Source organism: Gobio gobio (assembly GCF_949357685.1).
Source record: "Gobio gobio genome assembly, chromosome: 14".
In the NCBI taxonomy this organism is placed as follows: domain Eukaryota; kingdom Metazoa; phylum Chordata; class Actinopteri; order Cypriniformes; family Gobionidae; genus Gobio; species Gobio gobio.
The window spans coordinates 23,337,212-23,351,471 of NC_137107.1; the positions used below are offsets into that span (position 1 = coordinate 23,337,212).

The following is a 14,260-nucleotide window of genomic DNA, read 5'->3' on the forward strand; positions in this document are numbered from 1 at the left end:
ATATTATTAGAATGATTTCTGAAGGATCATGTGACACTGAAGACTGGAGTATGATGAAATTGAGCTTTGCCATAGCATGAATAAATTACAAATTTAAATGTATTAAAATTTATTTAAAATTGTAATAATATTTCACAATATTACAGTTTTAACTGTATTTCTATTAAATAAATGCATCCTTAGTGAACATAAGAGACTTCTTTCAAAAACATTTTAAAAATGTTATTGTTTCCAAACTTTTGCCAGGTACTGTATATTTGTTTTTATATAATTACATGATGTTCATTCCTATTTGTTTTTATGAATGAGTCTGTGAGGTAAAATAAATACTGCATATTTCATAAGTACAATATTACTTCTGGCCAAGATATTAATTTATCAGATAAAAACCTGTTAAATTACCAGAATGTTTGCAATAGATTTTAACTGTTTTGGCAGATTGTTTAATAAAGCAAATACTAGTGAGATGGTTTAGGAGATAAAAACCATGTTTTGCATGGGAGTCTTAGTGAAATTAAATACAGGAGCCAGTCAAAGCTGAATTGATGAAGAGCATATTAATTGTTTGACATCTATCTTTGTTTATTCTTGTTTTTTGCCAGGGCTCTCAATTAATAGTGAATTATGATGATCACGAGTTAAACAACACCTTTAAGTTTGGCGTCATCTACCAAACGTTTGGGCAGGTGAGAACATGAATGTTGTTTGTGTGCAAATATATATATATATATATATATATATATATATATACCGGGAACCAGACCGTTTATATATATATATATATATATATATATATATATATATATATATATATATATATATATATATATATATATATATATATATATATATATATATATATATATATATATATATATATATATATATATATATATATATATATATATATATATATATATAAACGGCCTGTTTCCCGGTCAGGCTGAGGTTCTCCAAGACACTTTAACAGCTTTCTTATCAAGCTGCTTCGATCTGAATCACCAAAGCAATAAATCAACAAGCTGTTGCCATATGTGAAGTATTTAATCTATTATTTCCTGTTATCTTTCCACTCTACCTTCACCTCCTGCTGTTTGCTTCACTGTTTGCCGTTCACTGATGTCTTCTGATACTCTCTGCTGCCCACAGACCTCAGAGGAGGACTTGTTTGGGAACAGTGAGGAGTCTCCAGCCTTCGCAGAGTTCCTCCGAGTGCTGGGAGACTGTGTAGAGCTCCATGATTTTAAAGGGTAAGGGTAAGAAAGGCTGAAAACGTTAGAATGTGTGAATTTATAAATGGCAAAGGGCAACATGTGATTTCTCTAAATCACAAATACTTGTGCTTTTAATAGCCTACCTCTGTTTTCACTTTGTGACATATATTCAGGTTTCGAGGAGGTTTGGATGTGTCTCATGGTCAGACGGGGTCTCAGTCGGTCTACACTGTGTTCAGAGGGCAGGAACTCATGTTTCACATCTCCACCAAACTACCCTATACAGAGGGAGACAAGCAGCAGGTGCTTATGATTAGGATTAAAATTCTAGGGACAATCTGTATGCTGTCGTAGGGTGAGTCTCAATCAGCTCCCTAGTTCAGTAGTCAGGGCACTGATCAGGGAGTCAGCCCATTGTCTGATACTCTGATCAGTGCCCTGACTACTGAACTAGGGAGCTGATTGAGACGCACCCCTAGAGACAGCGTGTCAATCATTATATGTTTCTTTTTCCTACACATAGCTCCAAAGGAAGCGGCACATTGGGAATGACATTGTGGCTGCAGTTTTTCAAGAGAAGGCCACACCGTTTGTGCCTGACATGATCGCTTCCAATTTCCTTCATGCTTACATTCTGGTTCAAGTGGAAAACCCTGGAACGGATGACACCACATACAAGGTTTGTCATCAAAATTTCTTGCTAACACTTTCCAATAAGCATAATGCATTCATTTTATTTTGTAATCATACATTTTAATTAGTGCTGTCAAACGATTAAAATATTTAATCGCGATTAATCGCATTAATGCCATAGTTAACTCACAATTAATCGCACATTTTTATTTATTCTAAATGCCCCATTTCTTTTTGTCCCATTATTTTTTCTTATTTTAATGCTCTTATCAACATAGAAAAGTGGATCGGCTTGCTTTGTTCAAATGTTTGTTTTATTGAAAACAACATTGGCATACTGTAGTGTTCGATTTCACACCAACATTCTCACTTGAAGCAGTCATTCACACTTGGAGCAAATAATCGCTCACACAATGTAGCACTGTCCATCAATAAAAGGGTGAAAAAAATACTTTGTTGCACAAACAGCCCCTTCAACAGCCCTTTCTAAGGGATCAAAACAGGGTGATACAAAATAAAATTACAAAGTGCACATGCAAGGTAAACTAGGACTCCGCCTATAGTGCAGTTAAACCAGGGGTCGCAAACTAGTGAACTCCGGACCGCGAGATGCGTCCATCCGGACCGCGAAGCCTTTTGACGTAATGAAACAGTTAACGTTGCAATGCTCACTGTTACTACGTTCACTTCAGACCCAGACGCGCGGTCAAGCATGCAGTGAAGAAGAGACTGATGGTGCGCTCACACCGGACGCGAATGACGCGACATGCACGCCGCAGAATGTCTATTTGCGTCTTTGCATTGACTTAAATCACTCGCGCAAAACGCTTCATTCGCGTCCGGTGTGTAGGCTACGCACCATCAGAGCAGAAAGCAGCGCTCAAGACAAGCACTTTTAGTTGAAGACCCCTGAGTTAAACCATGGCTTAATACGTTTCTCATTTCGGCATCTCACGCTTGCCATCCACATCTACTGTTTTAATGGCCGAAACAAGTGTGGGCAGCCGCAGCGTGCCTGATGTTTTGTTTCCGGTCTAGCTACACCCGGAGTGGTGTTGTAGTTTTTCTAACGTTACTAGTTGTTGCAACAGCATGTGAAAAAACTACAAAGTTTGTTAGACCAAAAAGAACGTTAATCTCGCGATAAAAAAATTAACGCCGTTAAAATAGGTTTGCGTTAACGGCGTTAATAACGCGTTTAACTGACAGCACTAATTTTAATTGCTTTGAACTTGAAATATTTGAGTAAGCTAATTCATAAATTTAACTTAAAAATATCATGTAATCTAAATTTTATAGTAGTGGACACTTGACTAGCTTTAACTAGCTAATTCAATAAATGCCACCTTGATAATTGGTTACACAATGCTTTGGTAGCATTAGCATAGCATAGCACTTGCTGAATGAGGACAGCAATGTAATACATTTAACACATATATGTTCTCAAACTCAAACCCTACAAAAAACAACTACATAACAATAACTCTTCTAAACTAGCATAACAAAACATTCAACACTACCGTATTTTCCGGACTATAAGTCGCCCTGGAAAATGCTTCATGAAGAGGAAAAAAACATATATAAGTCGCATAACGGCAGCTTCACACCGCACGCACAAGCAGTGCATTGGCAGGGCAGAAGTAGTGCGGAGAGCGGGAGCCGCGCACGCACACCCTTTTACGGTCTATGATTCACACTGGCAGCGTTTGTCTCGCGCAGCTGAGCCTCTCCCGGCAGAGCGTTGTTTCAAGCACCCATCTGTGGACTCGTTCCTCCAGCTCTGGCCATCTTGCTTTCAGTCCGCGATTAGCTTTCTTTGTTTTCTTCATTACAGTTAAAGTAACCTTTGCTTTTCGCCAGTCCCTCACAAGTTTCTCACTCACTCCAAACTTTCTTTCTGCTGCTCGATTACCGTTTTCGGCTGCATATTTTACTACCTGCAGTTGGTAATTTGCAGAATAGGATTTTCTTTTTGGGGGGCATTTTGTTTGTGTTCAGTCTTTCTCAGTTGTCTTTAAGTTAATATTTCAGTTAACATTTTTTTCAGTTTTCAGTTGTTTTCAGTAAATTTTTTCAGGGGTAGGCTACGGGAGCAGCATAGAGCGCCCTCTCGCGGCTGTAGACGTAGCTAAATGTTTATTCTCGTCAGTCAGTATGAATTAATTTTGATATATTGTCGCACCTGACTATAAGTCGCAGGACCAGCCAAACTATGAAAAAAGTGTGACTTATAGTCCGAAAAATACAGTACTAAATCCCCCACTTAATGTTAATCTTGCACCAAAAAAAACCAACACAATTTAACACTTACTTTTTGGCATTTACTGTCCCTTTTGAGTGTCATGGCAAGGCATGCTTGAGAAATAGAAATCCCAGCCCAGTTTCAGTTAAATTTAAGTTAGTCTAAATGAAAAGAAACAAGTTCATAAAACTCAAAACAATGAAACAATTCAGATTACTTAAAATGTGTCAGTTTGGAGAACTCAAAAGAAAAAGATAGTTTTAAATACTCCAAAAAGTGAATTTGTTTCAACTAATTTGTTTAATTTGAGGTTTGGGAGTATTTATGGTTTACAGTGTAAATTAACTAACAATGAGCAATTCATTTGTTACAGTATTTATTAAAGTGTTAGTACAAAAAAATGAAAAATTGTCATCAATTACTCTCCCTCATGTTGTTTTTGACTCTATGAAACACAAATGAACATATTTTAATGAAATCTGAGAGATTTCTATCCCTCCATTGACAGTCCATGCAACTACCACTTTGTCGCTTCAAAAAGTTCATAATGAGATCATAAAACTAATCAATAATTGTTTTTATATGGTGCAGGTGTCTGTCACAGCACGTGAAGATGTGCCACAGTTCGGCCCTCCGCTTCCCAATCCGCCCATCTTCAAAAAGGTAAATAAGTACACTGCTACAGCTGCCACACTTCATCTTTTAATCAGTATTTGTGTCTTGTTTTCTATTTAACATATCTAAACATCTTTAAAACAATATCGGTTTACTTGGAGTTGGAGAAAATACTTTTTATCTTATTTGATGAATCCAAGTATATTCTCTGAAAATATGTTATGTTTTTTGCCTCTCAACTAAATTATTTTTAGGATGATGTGATATTTTTACGGGAAAGCAAATAATGATTAGGAAAATTATCTTTTGCAGGGCAGATAGTTTGCTGTCAGATTATTGTTTACCTCAAGGTCATATTTGGTTATTGCAGGCAGGATTTTGTCAGGTCATTGTCTTTTAAGGCAGTTCGTGCATCTTTGTTATATTTGCTGTGTCATTCTATTCTCTCTTAGGGTCCAGAATTCAGAGAGTTTCTGCTGACCAAGCTGATCAATGCAGAGTTGGCGTGCTACAGGTCAAACCGATTTGCCAAGCTTGAGGTGCGGAAACAATAGAGCATCTTTTATTACTGCATTAAAATCCTGATGTACATATGAACTGCAAACACCTGATAAGTCTCTGAACAAGCTCTAAATGTTTCATCATTTTGTTGTGTTGGGGTCCAAGGCACTTTAAATAACTTAAGAATCAAATACTTAAAAAGCTTTTCTTTTCCTAATCCATTTACTTATATTTGGGGTCATAGAGACCTCAAATTTAAAACATGAATAAATACAATGAATTTTTTACATATTACAAGAATTAGAAGGGAAGGGATATAAGTGATTCATTTTGTTTACATGTATGCTACCGTTCCGAATGTTTTTGAAAGAAGTCTCTTAATCTCTCCAAGCCTGCATTTATTTGAACAAAAATACTGTAAAAACAACAATATTGTGAAATATTATTACAATACAAAATAACTGTTTTCTATTTGAACATATTTCAAAGTGTCATTTATTCATTTGATGGCAAAGCTGAATTGTCAGCATCATTACTCCAGTCTTCAGTGTCACATGATGCTTCAGAAATCATTCTAATATGCTGATTTGCTGCTCAAGAAACATTTCTTATTATCAATGTTGAAAACAGTTGTGCTGCTTAATATTTTTATGGAAACAGTGATACTTTTTTCAGAATTCTTTGATGAATAGGAAGTTCAAAACAACAATTAATTTCTATTTTTAAAATCTAATCTTACTGACCTCAAACTTTTGAACTGTTGTGTTCATAATAAGGGCTTCTGGGACCCCAAATGTAAAGAGTCCATCTCAATAGAACATGTGTTATGGTTTGTGTTTGTGTGATAGGAAAGAACACGAACAGAACTGCTTGATAACCTTCATAATGAGTTACACAAGCGCACACAGGCAATGCTGGGTCATCCGCTCAGCGCAGATGAAGAGAGGATGGAGAACGGAGGACATGGAGGAATACTGGAGTCTATTAAGGTATAAAGTCAAAAAGATCAACCGTCATATTCACATGTTTAAGCTATCCTTTTGACGTCTTTTTGTCTGTCTCAGCGGGCGATGCGCGTGCGCAGTCACTCTATGGAGACAATGGTGGGCTCCCAGAAACATGGCCGCTGTTCTCCGGTGGGAGGGGGCGTTCCCACCAGCCTGAGTGGGGTTGGTCTGACCCACAGCAACACTGAGGCTGCCAGAAACTCTGTGAGCATCTTATTATGTTCACAACAAATAAACGGGATAGGCTGAATTAGTGTGCTAACAGCCACAGTTTAATATAGTGACAATACATTATAGTTCACTTTAATCCTTTTAATATATCTTGTTTTGTTTAATTAACTTTGCATTTGATTAAAAAAAAAACCTTTGATATATTTTTAGTCTCCAGTGACGTCAAGCGCCAAATCTCCTCTGAAGAGCCCAGTGAAGAGACGCTCAGGGCTGTTCCCACGGCTGCACACCAGTATGGACGGACAGACAGAGCGCCACACACGCAGGTCTGATAAATACACAAAAAATTACACTTACAGATTGGTAATCAGTGTATATATAAATCAGTCTCAAATATGAGAGTTTTAAGAATTGCATTGCAACCAAATTTCTCTTGATATCAATGTTAGCATGTGCCACAGGGTTTTCAAACGTATTAGGAACAGCAGTCACAGAGCAGGGTCAATGAATGCTGAGGTGCATGGTGTGTAAAAGTCACCAAAGTTCTGCTGGTTTCATAGCTGAACAGTTCCATTTAATATCAGCACAAGAACTGTGTGGATGGAGCTTCATGGAATGGCTTTCCATGGCCGAGCAGCTGCATGCAAGCCTCACATCACCAAGTACAATGCCAAGCCTCGGATAGATTGACGTAAGGCATAAAGGCACCGATATAGCTTACTCACGGCAAAGTTCTTTTTCGTTCTTCGCTTAGGGGTAAAATTATGTTCAAAATATGTGACCAGCGATATGTTGCTAGCGAACATCCTGATGCCACCCACACTGCTGAGAGCGCCGTTTAGATGAATATGTAAATATTTGCCGCATACTTTCCTCTCAATAACAAAATAAACACACAGAAAAACTGAGAAAACAAGCATTTTTTTAAATTAAGCATAAGAAAATAATCTGATCATAGCAACATTTGCTCAAGCTCTATAGCACTACAGTAAAGTCATGTCATGTTTATTTATACAGCACTTCATTTGGGCTGGTCCGAATACCATTTTTTGAGCTTCGAAGCTTCGGTAGTAATCATCATCGAATATTCAAAGCTTCGGAGGGAGGGGGCTGAACATTTTCTTCTCTCTAATAAAAGCAGGAATCTCGAGAAGCGGCACACCAGGGCTTATATGCTCAGAGAACGGACACTGCACTAGTGATACAAAACACGCAGGTCTGTTTGTCTATTTAAGGGAGTTTGTCATTGTACTGTTTTGTTGTTGTGTTTTTCATTAAGAATAATAGGCTAATGCCACCATTCAAGTAACCCGCCCCCGAATTGGCTAATCGAAAGTAAACTGCGCACAGCTGCATTCGTTCACAGCCGCTCAGTGCACAAGCACTGCTATGTGACGGTGAGGGAAAATTTTCTCACCGCCACATCCCTAACGGGTAAAAAGGCTCATACATTTTGATTCGATTATTCTTTTTTCCACAATGTCAAACCAACGCAGCTTAACCCAAAATGCAAACTCACGCATGCACTTCTTCCATATAAGCTTGTGGAGCTCTAGACAGAGAATACTCTGATGCAGGGAACGCTGAGAAGCAATATTTATTAAGTGCAACGAGGTTGGTTCCCTTTTCAACTGTCCATCCTATTAAAAACTGCTAGACAATAAAAAAAAGAGTATTGTATTTCGCCAGATTTTATAGTGTAAACAAATGTGTTTACCAGCCGGAGTGAACTTTTCCGAAAAGCAAGCTGCTTTGAACTCCCAAAACAAAGTTTGTTTTGGCCTGATTTTGTTCTAAATGACGTCACATCAGTAAGCCTTAATGGCATGGGGCTGCTTTTCAGGGGTTGGGGTATAGGCCCCTTACTTTCAATGAAGAGAATCTTAATGCTTCAGCATACCAAGACATTTTGGACAATGCTATGCAGGATTTCCCACAGGTTAGAAACCAATTTGTGGTGGCGGGCGGGCGGGGGCATGTGATTGGCACAAATATCGATTTCGATCTTGATTCAGTATCAATTTGCATGTATATATCCTACTGTACATATAAGGAAAAATAAGTTTGTCTTTTTAGCACTATTTTAAAATGTTTCTTGGGTTAAATTATATTTGCTTGCATTCATTAATATTCACTTGTGTGTGCTTATATAAGTATCATTAAAAATATTAGGATGTAAGTTATTAACTTTTTTAAATTTCACATTTAAAGAAATCTAGTGTTTGATCATGTCTAAATATTTATTCAAATGCAAAACCTAAAAATAAGTAAGAAGTTATGATCTGCAATACTTTTTTGAGCAACTAGATTAGATTAGCCATAAAGGCAGCTACTGGGTATTGGCATTACAAATGAAAATGATTATTTTTCCAGCGAAGATCATGTCGCAACTCTGTTTTTCAATGCCTAATTTCATCTTATGCCACATTAGTGCCAAAACGCTATTTATTGTTTGCATTTTGATTTCAATTTTAAAAGCTTAGACTTTCATATCAAAAGCAGGTTTGACAGTTTGGCGTGAGATTTAAATATGTGGCGGCCGGTGTTGATTCTGTGGCGCACCGCCACAAATTAGTCTATGTGTGGGAAACACTGCTATGCTTCTAACTTTGTGGGAACAGTTTGGGGAAGGCCCTTTTCTATTCCAGAGTAACTGTGCCCCACTGCACAAAGCAAGGTCCATAAAGACATAGTTGGAGTTTGGCCCACACAGAGCCCTGATCTCAACCCCATCGAACACCTTTGGGATGAACTGGAATGGAGATTGCGAGCCAGGCGTTACTCTTCAGTGCCTGACCTCACAAATGCTCTACTGGATGAATAGCCAAATTCCCAAAGCCAAAGCTCTTCCCAAAAGAGTGGAAGTTGTTATAGCTGCAAAGAGGAGACCAACTCTATATTAATGTCTATGTATTTAGAATGTTTTGGTCTCTATAGGTGAAATGGTCAGGTGTTCCAATGCTTAAATTTGTATAGCGTATATATACTAATACTCTATATATCCAACCTGGGAGCCCTATTTGAAACCCCTGCTCGAACTAACAAAAATTGATAAACATATTTTTCTTCTTTTTCTGTCATTTTAGTGTCCTTTGTGATCAGAGAAGTCTAGATAGCGGCCATCTCTCACAGGAAGTGAGATCAGAGACGTCGTCCAATCCTAGCTCTCCAGAGATATTGAACAATGAGAGGTAAATTTCACCACTGCTACTCCGTTATTGCTTACTCTTAATAACTAATAATACATTCTTTATTTTCTCTCTCTGTTTTTACAGGCCGCCTCACAAGCTGAAGGAGGTCAGTGGGAAACCAGATATTTCCCGTTCCTCCTCTAGCACCAGCAGCTTCAGTAGTGCTGCGGGAGACCCAGAGATTATGGAGGAGAAAGAGCCTGTAAGTAAATGTGTCTTCAGGCACACTAACATGATCAGTGTGCTAAAGTCACCATGAAATCAAAATTGACAGTTCTTAATTTTTTATGGAATATTGCAGTTTTTGTTATAAATGATTTATTTGCGTGCATAATTTTGTTTAAATTTGTGTGCCCTGGTAATATTTATTCAAAATAACTTCCTACCATCTCTTCTCTGATGATGTGTTCACTGGTGTGAGGGCGGGAAAACCTGTCACTCACATGACATCACAGCAATAGCAAACCACAACAATGTTCTTGTCCTCGTTCTCGTTCTGATATATGATTATAAGATTCTCGCAACTTCAGTTTCATGCTGACTTTATGTCTGTTGTCTCGTGTTCAGAGCAGCCTCCAGATATCTCCCAGTCTCTCACCCATATTTGGCTCTGTGAGCACAGAGGAACAGGGCGCAGGAACGCCAGTGATTATGTGCCGCAGTCCAACAGGTATCCAAGACTCTTCTCTCAAATTCAAACTTTGAATTTAATATTTACAGCGTAATGAGTCATTTTCTGTATATCTCCCTTTTAAAAGATTTTAGGCAAAAGAGCTCACCCAGATCCAATCTGAAGTTTCGCTTTGACAGATTGAGCCAGTCCGCTGCTGTAAGACTTCCTTCTTTTATGACTTTGGTGTTGTTTTTTCATTCTTTGTCATCCTCTGTATGTTTTGGTGTGAGAAGTTTTACCACTGAAAGGTAACTTAGAACTCTCATTTCACAGGGACATTAGCAAAGAGAATGTCAGAGATCACCAGAGTTATTGTGAGTATGTATGTTACCATTGAAATGAGTAATTAACATATATAAACTTTCAGGAAGAGTAAATTCAAAGTCTACATATAATGAATTTTTTTACTACTTATTTAGGATAAGGACCCATTTATGGATCATTCTATAATTTTCAGTATACAAAATTTCATGATAATTATATTTTTCTAACAATTTTCTTCAGAAATCTAATTTATCCATTAAGAAAAGATAAATAATACTATAATCTCACACAAATACCTAGTGCACTCTATGTTTTTGTTTGCTGGACATTGTCTTGATGTCCAAATTTTGCAGTGTCTGGTGTTCAAAATAATGGATAATTTTTTTTTATATAGCATCTGTATCTATTATCTGTATTAAAGTTATTTCTAAACCAGATTTTTCTGAAATCAAATACTTTTTAGATGAAGTTTAAATGTAATTCTCTTTGTAATAACAATAATAATGTAAATATTAAAATATTTTATTTTTCTCTGAACTTTTCCATGTCCCTGGATCCAGTTTTGATATTTTTTCTTCAAAATGTTCAGTCATTTTTAAATCATTTACAGATTTTAAAAAAAGAAGTGGGGGGGGGGGGGTTGAAACAGCTCTGCAAAATTGAAAAAAAAAGTTTGAAATCAAGCAGATGTCTCATAATTACAGTAGAAATACTGGAAGTAATTAAAGAAAATGCATAAAAGAATAAAAAGTAAAGCCAAAGAGCTCTTGCCACATAAGGTCTTGTGATATCAAAATCACATTAAAAATACCCAGCTCTACAATATTTTCCTGATGGATTCAAATAGAGCATGACCAAAAATGTATAATCTAGTCCATCGGCGTGATGGATAATGATTATTTGTAGCACAACCTGTGAATATATCTGTAATGGGCTGCATAAAATCACTCTCATAAGTCATAATCTGTTATGTTATTGTCAAAATGACAATATTTCTTATTTGGTATTTACTAACACCTTAAACTCTCCATTTAATCAGAAAAGCAATGGATCAGCACCGAAGATCAGACACTGTCGGAAAGAAGGAGGGAAATTAAAAAGGGACACATCACTCAAAGCTGTGCTCCAATCTGAACACCACAGGAAGAAGCACACACTGTATCTCCTCTAGTATCTGCAGGCTGTCATCTGGTACTGACTTAGCACATTCATTGATTTTGCACATTCTGAGAAAGTCTTTCACTGTAAAAGAAAATAATCACATATTTTGTGAGTTAATAAAATACAAACTTTTACAAACTGGATTATCAAATACAAAATACAAACTGGATTAGCAGTTCAATAATAGGAACTCTTCTCACTCAATAATAATATTTTATTTGAATTAGCAAAGTTAACTACTTCCTCTGTAAATCTCAAACTTGTGCAATTCCTTAACCCTCATCCTTCACTCGCACTTTGTAGCAAATCCTTCCCTTGCGGGTCAAAATGGCCCGAAGCCTTAAAATGATACTTAATTGTTTCTTTGTCCTGAAAGCTTATTTCATTTGGAGAATATTTGTTCTATTTTATAATGCAATTTGTGGTCCTTTTTTTTTGTTATTTTTTATTTTATTTACCTTTAAATTACTAGATTTTATCAAGAAATAATAAATAAATAGTAATTTAAGCACATTCTTCACATTCTTTCAACTTCAATTCAAAATTCACAATTTTATGCATAACCCTTTTACTTCAGCTCAAAATATCTTACATTGAGTGTCTTTTCCGACCTCTTGTGGAAAAAAGATAATATAACATGATATTTCATGACTCTTGCCACTAGATGGCCTTATTTATGGAACAAATTAGCTTTTCCGCTGGGTCCTAAAGTCATTTCTCTTCAGTATGCATTCAGATACACATGTAGACATTATAAAATCATTTTTTGGAAGCATTTTTAGTTAGAATTTTTCTGTGTACTGAAGCATTCCTCATATCCCATTCATTCCTACGAGGGTCAAATTGACCCGCGAGGGAAGGATTTGTTACTTTTAACCACAAAACTCCTCGCATCCAGTCTATTTTTTTTGTGCATTCGTGGTTCACGTGTGACAAAAGTCCTAGGGTCTTGGACCACTCCGATCAACTCTCAATTCTTTTTTTTTTTTATATATTAGTGAGGAAAGGATGAGGGTTAAAGAAATATGCCCTAAAATTGTTTGGAGATGTACAATTACTGTGTCCCATGAATAGTAATTTCTAATATATATTATTAGAAAAGAAAAAAAAACTTGTTGTAACCTCTTATTTTTAAATGGGTACTTCCATGACTGATGCCTGTGTACATATTAGAAAATCACTGATCAAGCTTATGTGGATATTTATTGTGGATATTCATGGAAGGAAAATAAATCTTTATTGTCTTAAACAGCTCAGATTTGTTACATGTTACAATTGAAGACTTTTCCTTTCTGTTCTTTGGGAAAAAATATATTTTGTTTTCTTGCTTAACAAAATGAGCAGTGATAATTTATTTCTCTATGATTGTTCTGTTACATGTGTAAAGGTTTTTGGTAACACTTTACAAAAAGGTTTCATTAGTTAACATGAACTAAGAATGAACAATACTACAGCATTTATTGATCTTAGTTTATTTAAGCATTACTAATACGTAATTAAAATCAAAAGTTGTATTTGTTAACATTAGTTGTACTGTGAACTATCATGAACAAATAATGAACGATGGTATGACATTCACAAAGATTAATAAATACTGTAACAAATGTATCATTGTTAGTTCATGTTAGTTAATACATTAACTAATGTTAACAAATGAGACCTTATTGTTAAGTGTCACCAGGTTTCTGTATGGCAGTGTTGATTTTGTTAAATAAAATATTGTATTTTGCAGTGATGTTGATTATATTGTAGCCTCAGTTCCATTTGTGAGCCGGGTCGAAACTTCTCGGTCCCCTGACTGTATAATGCACTGGGCCTCTTACCTCTTTTTTTTAACGCTATGTACGGCAGGGACTTACAATCTGATGAACAGTGATCTATGACAGTACGTACGGACATGCAATGGCCCCAAAAATTTGGACGCTCAAGCCACATTTAAAAATGTATGAATGTCATTAAATAACGTAAAAAAATATATAATAAAATGTACACCAAAAAAATGATGCAAACTTTAGTAGAACTATGTTATTACATTTTTCTCTGAACTTTTCCACGGATCCCCTAGAACCCTTTTGTGGCCCCATGATGGACATCAGTTTTAAAATCCCTGAATTATAATATATTGCTAAAAAATGCTTTATTGAAATTATTTATAATACACTTTTTTTAAAGTATCCAAATACTTTTGGGTGCCACTGTTTGCTAATCAAAGACAGTGAAATAAAACTTGTTGCATCACAAAAAGCATGGTTTGTGGATTCATTCTTTTTATGGCTTATTTTACCTGGTTTATTAATTTACCTGATTGTTATATCGGATCATGCCCCTGAAATCATTCTATGAACAGTGAGTATATTTGACAGAAAAGCTTTTATGAATGCACTTTTAATATACAAGTAAGGCTACCTGTAAAAGGCCTTCTAATGGACACTAAATGTAATTGACTTTAGGGGATAAATTCGCGTAATAATTAACATTCACTACTATAACACAATTATACCTATTTTAGTCTTTAATCCATGGATGCTGCTTTCTGTGTTCCGCATATACATTACATCCTAAATATGAACGTTAGTGAAATGTATAAT

General features: G+C 36.1%; 1 protein-coding gene across 1 annotated transcript in view; it reads left to right on the top strand.

Annotated features, from left to right (window-relative positions):
• Positions 1–13,912, top strand: part of rap1gap2b (RAP1 GTPase activating protein 2b) — a 56,295-nt gene extending 42,383 nt beyond the window's left edge. Inside the window, exons 10-24 of the mRNA XM_079835743.1 lie at positions 603–686; positions 1,150–1,250; positions 1,388–1,517; positions 1,738–1,893; positions 4,681–4,752; positions 5,157–5,243; positions 6,054–6,194; positions 6,270–6,416; positions 6,594–6,709; positions 9,470–9,574; positions 9,659–9,776; positions 10,142–10,244; positions 10,333–10,403; positions 10,521–10,561; positions 11,551–13,912. Coding sequence (XP_079691869.1) covers positions 603–686; positions 1,150–1,250; positions 1,388–1,517; positions 1,738–1,893; positions 4,681–4,752; positions 5,157–5,243; positions 6,054–6,194; positions 6,270–6,416; positions 6,594–6,709; positions 9,470–9,574; positions 9,659–9,776; positions 10,142–10,244; positions 10,333–10,403; positions 10,521–10,529 — 1,440 coding nt within the window. The 3' untranslated portion in view covers positions 10,530–10,561; positions 11,551–13,912. The remainder of the gene's footprint in view (positions 1–602; positions 687–1,149; positions 1,251–1,387; positions 1,518–1,737; positions 1,894–4,680; positions 4,753–5,156; positions 5,244–6,053; positions 6,195–6,269; positions 6,417–6,593; positions 6,710–9,469; positions 9,575–9,658; positions 9,777–10,141; positions 10,245–10,332; positions 10,404–10,520; positions 10,562–11,550) is intronic.
• Positions 13,913–14,260: the final 348 nt, after the last annotated feature.